The following is an 8,400-nucleotide window of genomic DNA, read 5'->3' on the forward strand; positions in this document are numbered from 1 at the left end:
AACCTATGTATATTGGTCTTATCAGAGATTTTAAAGATAAGGGATTGATTGTGGCTAAGAAATGTATTAGCATCCTTAGCACACCCTACTTGAGGTAAGTTGCTTTGTGATTTGATGTGGTTTAGGAGTTTTGATGGTTTTTTGATTGATGGTCTATCTGTAGTTTGGGATGAAGATTTACTTGTATGAATAGATCCACTTAAGAATTTATTATGGACTCGTGTATCCAAATGAATTCTTAAGAAAAAGATATTTGTAATTTGTGTATTACGGTGAAAAATACTTTCAGTTAAAATTGATAAACATTTAGAATAACTTTGAAAATTTTCTAGTCAACTCCGATATTTCAAATAACAGCCTTACTTGTAGATTCATCCTTTTATACTAGGATTTTTAACCATAAATACTCATGAATTAAAAAAATAATGATTTATTAAATATTAATTAATTTTTCATGAATTTAATAAACTGATTATTAAATTCTAAAATGTATACAAATACATATTTTGAATTTTCATATATTTATATTTTTGACACTCAAGCAGTTACAGGAAAATGGTTAAAAGGAGAAATTTGAAGGCCACAAAGCTTCTTATTCATAGGTCTCACAGCTCACCAGCTGATGCCGCTTGGGAATATGCATTTGATTTGCACATAACCTGATTTTAAGCTTGAGGAATAGATTTCGATCTCAACTAGAGAGTACTGATACAAGTGCTTCTCAAGGGAATCAATTCAGTAACATGAGGACAAAGGGCAACATTTTGGCCGATGATGACGATTGAGAAACGAATTGAAGGCGTTGGTTAATAAGGCTTTGCTTTTGTATACTGATAGGAATAAAAGATTGTCGACACATGTTGTAACAATAGACAGATAGTTTTTATAGCTGTTAGAATTTCAGTACGTTGATAGTTATCTCTGGGCTGGCACGAGTAATACATAATTAATTTGTAAGTGTAATCTTCATAACTGCTTTATTCTTCTCTCTCAGATTTCATGAAATCCTTCTCTCTTGTTGAATGCTAATCACTCTTCATATCATTCAACTTTCATTTCCCATCACCAGTGCTCTATTTCACAAACTGATAGCTACAGCTGCTAATACAATTACACATTTTCTGTTTCTTTTGGTACAGCCCTCGACAAAGGTAAACCTCTCCTCCGAACACATATTTCAGGCGTGTCTTGTTGCTACACTTAAACTGTCACAAGCTGCCTCACATTCATGGGGAATGTATATTGCAGTGGTCCATTGAAAATAGCATCAACAAGAATGCCGGCAGTAGTCTCTGTAGGATGATACAAATCCCAGAAAACATGATCTCTCCTATTGGGGCAATATTTTGAAATGGGCAGACATGGAATCTGGGCGTTCAATTTCCCGCGCCCACAACAAGCAGCCTCAACCTCGGTAAACCCTGACACCGTGAAGAGCAATAATTAATTAGCTAATTTGCTTGCAAAGTTAAGATGATTAATGAGACTATAATTAATTGTTAATGCCATGCTAACCAGCTCATGAAGCATGCATGCTTGTTACGTACCATAGGTTGCTGGGTTTTGAATGATATTGTGCATCAAGGCGTAGGTGTCGAAATAGGAATAGGACATGGCATTGAGATTTGATTTCAATTCCTGCAATATCGAGTTTAGCCCTTTATTGTACGCAACAGCCATGAGATTACTGCCCTCGTTGCATCCATGATCTGTTTGGTTCTTAATCCTCTGTGATGGAATGCAGCCAAGTGGCCCAATGCCAGCAAATACAAATTTACGCGCACCAGAAGTGTACAATCTCTGCTCAGCAAGTGACGGAGTCAATTAGTAATTAAAGCTGCGGAAACAAGCTACTCCAAAGAAGGATAGAGTAATTAAGCAAAGGGGATTGTGTCTAATGGACCAAATCTTGACAGGAAGAACTTTATCCAGCTTAGCATTAGAATAGAGAGATCTGTAAATCAGACCAGTAAGTAAACAGCGGAATCAGGCCAAATACCTTAAGCAGGCCTTTGAGTGTAAGAACCATCGAATCCACGTATTGTTGTGGGGTGCTTTTCTTTCGGAGATCAGACGAACCGGAGTAATCGAAAATATCATTGCTACCAATGACAATGACAAAGAGTGATTTAGACAGGCGATTCTGTGCGCCAGACAATCCCAGCCGTTGGATCAGATTGCCGTATACTGATTCATATTTGCCAACTTGTTTAGTGAGTGGTATAGCTTGGCCCTAATTGAGTAAATTGGAAAGAAGAAAGAATATTAATAAAAGCATAAAGCTGAAAGCAACCACCATGTATATTGTGGCTTGCACGCAGAAGAAAAATCTCAGGAATTTTTTTCAATTGGCTCGATATAGTCCATTTTACAAGCGGTCAAAGACAGTTCCATAATTTGAAAAAGTAAACAGCTTGTAAAGGGAATTAATTATCCAAACAGAAGATCAGGTTATGTTTTAGTTTACCAAAGTTCGATCTGTGCCATTAAAGATTCCCGCACCACCAGAAGCGAAGCTGACACCGGTCATAAAGGAGGAGGTATTCTTTGGCGAGACGGATAGGTATGGCGGTGAAGTAGGTAAGCCCACTTTCTGAGCTGCACAATTTATATATATATTATTAAATAAGACAACGAACCCAGAAAGCATGGAACTACTGTTTAATCAAGAGAGCAACTCGATGTACTGGTTGCTCTGGTTACTTAAAAAAAAGTTAGTACCTACAGTACATACGGCTTGCTGGGCGAACTATAACATGCAATAAAAAGTTGTGTGTGTATATATGTACATGCGCGCTCAGCGTTTCACTTTGTCTAGAGCTAAGACAGGCACTGATTCAGGAGAGATGCATGAGATGGATTTGAGCTTAAACATATTGGAAAGAATGATGTTAGCTAGATTAATTGGGACTCTACTTCGGTTTACTGTGTGTATTAATTTATAATCTGGTATATATAGCATTATAGAGTTGAGATTTGTTAATTAGATTGCATGCAAACATCTTTATATCCATGAATGCACGGAACTCACCGAGGAAATCCGCTGCGTTCTTCCCATTACTAAACCTTCCTGTAGCTTTCTTTGTAGGAAAATCGATGCCGTTGTGAGGGAAATCTGCTTTGGCAACCGACACTGGGAGGTAATTGTTGTTTCCCACATCTACCAGGGAGTCACCAAAAACAAAAATGGCTGGCACCATTTGAGCGTTGGCGAATTTGAAGCTCAAGATGAGGGCAAAACCAACCAAGAAACTCGGAAGAAATGACTTGTTACCCATTTTCCTAGCTATGAACAAAAGCACGCTTCCCAAGAGTGTATATATAGATACATAAATGTCTTGGAACGATCTCTTGTTATTGCTGTAGCTAGATATTATTACAATGCTGTAACAAAAAAAAGTTCAATTCTGTAACAAAAAAAAAAGATATTATTACGATGAGATGAAAGGATTGCGGGTCTATCTTTGTTTTTCTGTTCTTTTCTTCCTAGTGTGAAAATAAGATATTAAAAGGGATGCTGCGTGGGAACTTGAGAGTTCGTAAAGGCAACTCCACCAATTTTCAATTATAAATGTTGTTATCATAAAAGACCACTACGCTGTTTTATTTCAAATCTACCAATAGTTCACTTAAAGGAAATGAGTTATATGCGTGAGTTCATATTTGATTTTGCAAAAACTTCCCCTTTGTGTTGGTCTTTGATGCCTAATTTACTTCAGTTTACCATGCAACGCGCATATACACTGTTCTTGCTGATGGCTTTGTATGGATGGCGCTGGACTTCTAGACTCGCTTGGGATTTAGTCTGTTTGCGTTCACAAGGCTGCATCAGAAATTAATTAGAATCCCGTCAGTCTATCTGACGGTCAAACCAGTCTTCAATCTCTTGAATAATAGTAACATTAACAACAATTTTAATTCAATCCCCTCCATACTTTGTAGAGGTATCAGTAGCTAAATGTGCAGTACAGTATCGGTCAGCGTTTTGCTCTGCTTCAATTTGGATTATCCATGAATGCATGCGCGTCATGTAACTATCAGATGTGTGTATGACATCAAATTTCGAAACCATGTCGGCTATTACTGTTAAATGGATGGGTCCTATCTAGTACCTACATGGGAAGGAAGGTAGCCAGAAGTCTATCCGTTGATCAAGCCTCAGCATTCAATGTTTAAAGACTGCTGAAAAATAGTTTTCAGGTCTCGTTTCTCTCTTATCTCTCCCTGTTTGTTTTGTGTGAGGCTAATAATTTTGTAAAATAAGATGTGAGAAGAACACATACGACTTCGTAGCTTGAATTTAAGAGTTGGTTTTGGATATGCTCGAGAGTTTATTTTAAACAACTATATGGTGATTTGGTTTCAATTGTATTTATATTTTACATATTTTTTGTATTTGTCTTGATTAGGTGTCGTTATGCTCAATTACTAGAAAATCGACCAATATCAAAGAAAACTCTAACGGATTATTTCTGTTGGTATATTGTAGTAATTTTTACCGACCGAATCTTTTTCATCACTAATTTCATCGATATTTACCTACGGAAATATGTTGTCGGTATGTACCGAAGGAATCCCAGTCGGAATGAAGGGATACAAAAGTCCAAATAGTTCGATGACGTGTAAGTTTTTACAGACGCCATTACTGATGAAATTACAATGAGATTCAAACAGGCAAACTATATAATAACGTATCATTTATACCAACAAAAGTGCCAACAGAGTTATCGTCAGAATAATTTTATCGGTAAATCTATCGGTAATGGTTAATATATGATCTAACGCTTGACTCTCCTCTTTCCCCTCCCCTATTTCTACTTCTTCCTTAAAAAAACCTTTGCAACAAAACAACCCGCCCTCCCAACATCCCCCCTCATCTCAACACAACTCATCATTCCACAACTTTTCTAGTCACAACAACACTCTATTTGATAGCATTCATGTTCTGATTGAAATTATATTGTGGATTTTCCATCTTAAGTAAGCAAATCTATCTTCTTCTTTTTTTTTAATTTGAACACAATCTTAAAATGTTAATTTTTTATTGCACATTTTTGTAGTATATGTATTTTGTTTGAGTGTTTACTTGTTTTATTGTTTTTTTTTCTCAAGCAAACTTATTGTATGAATTTATGATTTTGTACATGTTATGATTTGTTTTAGATTTTATAAAATTATATTTGTTTGTAAATTATTGAAATTTATATCAAATTACTGGCTTAGGTGTGTTGCAATGAAATAAATAATGATTTGTTTAACAGGTCTGTTTTATATTTTGTCAATTTTATTATTGAGTTGTAATTTTTGTAAATGTGTACAAATTTGTATGTACATAAATAATTGATAATGAATTAAAAGAAGTATTAAAGTAGGTTTAATAATCTTAAGCTAAACCAATATTTTTAAAAATTTATTTAGTTAACGTAGTTAATTAATACTTGTTGTCATCATTATTTGATATAGATTTGATAGAAATGATGGACAATCGTTTATAGATGTATCAAGATTCACCCAAGAATTGTGGAGGATGGATTAGTGTAATGGGGTTCAGGGTTTTATTAAATACACAACATTTAATCCGAGATATATTAGTGGATGCGGTATTAAGTGTCCATGCAAGAGGTGTAAAAATAAAAAAGTTTCTCCATCTAGATGTTGTAATGATGCATTTTCTACAAAAAAAAAAAAAAGGTTTATGAAAGAATATATGTACTAGTATGCATACAGAGAATCAATTGTTCCTCACAAGACTATGGTAGAAAGAATGGTTGAGTTAACTTCTAGTGCTAGCAACTTGCATAAAGTTGTAGATGACAACAGTAATCCTTATAGAGCTATTGTTATGGATGCGTTGAGAATAAATCAAAGTAATGTTGGTCAATGTCCAATCATAGATGAAGAAACCTAATGCAAACACAATTAGTATATATATATATATATTGAAAGATTCTAATGAACCATTATATGATGATTGCATAAATCATAGTAAATTATCAGTCGTTGCGCAGGTGTTTATCATTAAATCAAATTATGGGTTAAGTGAAGTTGGTTATAACAGAATTATCAAATGGGCAAAAAACATTTTACCTGAAGGAACAGGTTAAAAGAAAACTTCTATATTGCTAAGTCCATGATGAAACCCTTCAGTTTAGGATACTTTGAAAATACTGAATTGACCGAGTGTAGGACATGTAGGCATTCTCATTATAAACCCGGAGCTAGCAGGGGAAGGATTTCTGTCACACATAAAAAAACTTATATACTTCCCAATCGCTCCTAGACTACAGAGGCTATTCATGTCACCAAAAACTGCTGAACACATGACATGACACCAATCATATGATATAGTGGATGGAGTGATGATGCATCTTTCTACCGGTGAAGCATGGAAACACTTTAACAGTGTGCATTCTCACTTTTCAGTTGAATCAAGGAATGTGTGAAGGGAACTATCCCCCTTCCCTAAACACTGCTCATAGAACATCACACCGATGAAAATATCGATGGTTTGTGTTTGTCGGTGCATTCCAGAGGCGAAGGGAATTTTTTTCCACCCTTAAGCACTGTTCATGAAACATCACACTGATGGTCTATGTCCGTCGATGTATTCCAGAGGTCAAGGAAATTTTTCCCTTCACATGTCAGTGATGGCAATTAAAGCTTACTAACTAAGTGGTAGGTTTTCTGACAAAATCACCGATGGACAGCGAATTCCAACATATTGGCAATTAATGCATCTTTGACTATTTACTATTTACTATTTTACTGATGAAATCATGAATGGACTGAAAAAAATCTAAAGGGGTTTTTGAAATTTTTAATGTGAAACAAAAATTTTAAGGGCACCTTACAAAGGGAATCATTGACGAACAATTTAAAAATAATAATATTTAATAGTATGTTGCTAATTTCATCCATAAAACCTAGTATAAAAACTCCATAAGCGCACCAAACCTTTATTTTCTTCAGTTGGCCTAAAAACATTGATCTTCGTTTTATTCTTTTATTCTTCAATTCTGTCTTTCAAATATTATGGCTACAAATTAAACTTTATTTCACTCAACATAATTGACATGTATTTGTGGTGAATGTTTTGACATAATTTCTTCATTTTTATTAAAAATGTATTTTATTTTTGTTTTTGTTTTTTGTATATAACATGTAGTTCAACTATGAAATTAAGCATACCATTAAGGTAAGATTTTTTCATTCCTAAGGCCTAATTTTTTTTTTTGTATTATTTTTTTTGTCTATGTTTTTGTCTATATTGCAATAATGTTTTATTGGTTTGTTGAATTTTAATTGTTATTGTCAAATTTGTTGTTCAATGTAAATTGAATATATAGGATTACATTTAATTACAAAAAATTCTTGTCAATTTAGGATTAAAAATATTATCACGCAGAAAATGAGAATTTTCTATGAAATTGAATTATTCAAAATTTGGTAGAAATTAAATAAAATCCATATGTTTGTAACATATATGTTGTCTATTTGCAGGATTAAAAATTTTAGGTAGTTTCTAGTATAAAGGAGGTGCTGCCGAATTGTTTTTTTTTAAAAAAAAACTAAAATTTTTTATCCAAATATTCATCAAATTTATGTAGATACATAGGGGAAAATCAAGTGCACGTCGTGAGCACATGATTGCAGCTAGTTCTTCTAGCAGCAATGATGACAATAACATGTCATTAGGTGTTGACCAAGAAGAGACACTTGAAGCATATGGGTTAACTCACGACACTACCTCTTTGAGTGCAGCTCTGCAACGTGGAGGAGGTATCCCTTCACAACAAGATCCATTCAACTGCAAGTATGAGGTACATTGGAAAGACGACCTTTCAATGCAAGTTTGTTTTATTTTGAGTTGATTTATGTTTAACAATTTATGAACAAATAATATTTCATTAAAATTTTTAATTTTCAGGTTCACAAATATTGAGGCTACCCAAATAATAACATCGACATTTAAATTGCTATGTAAGCCATATATCTGGGAAGAACTTTCAAGAAGGGCTTTCGGTTTTGTTTTTTACACCCTGTTTTGGTCCTGCTTGCAGCTATTTAAATAAGAAAGTCTAATGAAAAAAAAAAGAAGAAAAAGGGAGATCGTAGATTGAGCGTTAAATGAAAATTCTATTATTTCAATGAAGCCAGGTTTCTAAACATCCAGATTGGAAGTCACAGGTCAATGCATGGTTTACAAGATTTAATGTTAGTATCAACTTAAAATATTTACTATTTTTTATGTTAATTCCTCTACTTTATTGAAATTATTGAATTATTTTTATAAATTTTTATTGCAAGGCTAAATTTGAGTGGGATAAAGCAAATGATAGTATTATGAGCAAGGTTTGAGAGATTCACGTTGCAACTAAGTAACATCGAAAAAAAATACGA

General features: G+C 33.9%; 1 protein-coding gene across 1 annotated transcript; it reads right to left on the reverse strand.

Annotated features, from left to right (window-relative positions):
• Positions 1 to 860: 860 nt before the first annotated feature.
• LOC118035351 (GDSL esterase/lipase At5g55050) lies at positions 861 to 3,406 on the reverse strand. The gene is made up of 5 exons (XM_035040890.2): positions 3,032 to 3,406; positions 2,468 to 2,598; positions 2,000 to 2,233; positions 1,548 to 1,800; positions 861 to 1,421 (listed from the first exon to the last, which is right to left on the reverse strand). The coding sequence occupies exons 1-5, from the start codon at positions 3,276 to 3,278 to the stop codon at positions 1,201 to 1,203; spliced, it is 1,086 nt and encodes a 361-aa protein (XP_034896781.1). The 5' UTR covers positions 3,279 to 3,406; the 3' UTR covers positions 861 to 1,200.
• Positions 3,407 to 8,400: the final 4,994 nt, after the last annotated feature.

This window comes from Populus alba, chromosome 11 (genome assembly GCF_005239225.2).
Source record: "Populus alba chromosome 11, ASM523922v2, whole genome shotgun sequence".
NCBI lineage: Eukaryota > Viridiplantae > Streptophyta > Magnoliopsida > Malpighiales > Salicaceae > Populus > Populus alba.

Coding starts and splice junctions, on each gene's coding strand:
- LOC118035351 (XM_035040890.2), bottom strand. CDS start 3,278: ATGGGTAACAAGTCATTTCTTCCGAGTTTCTTGGTTGGTTTTGCCCTC. Junction 2,599..3,031: donor GAACGCAGCGGATTTCCTCG/GTGAGTTCCGTG, acceptor TAAATTGTGCAG/CTCAGAAAGTGGGCTTACCT. Junction 1,422..1,547: donor TCAAAACCCAGCAACCTATG/GTACGTAACAAG, acceptor TCACGGTGTCAG/GGTTTACCGAGGTTGAGGCT.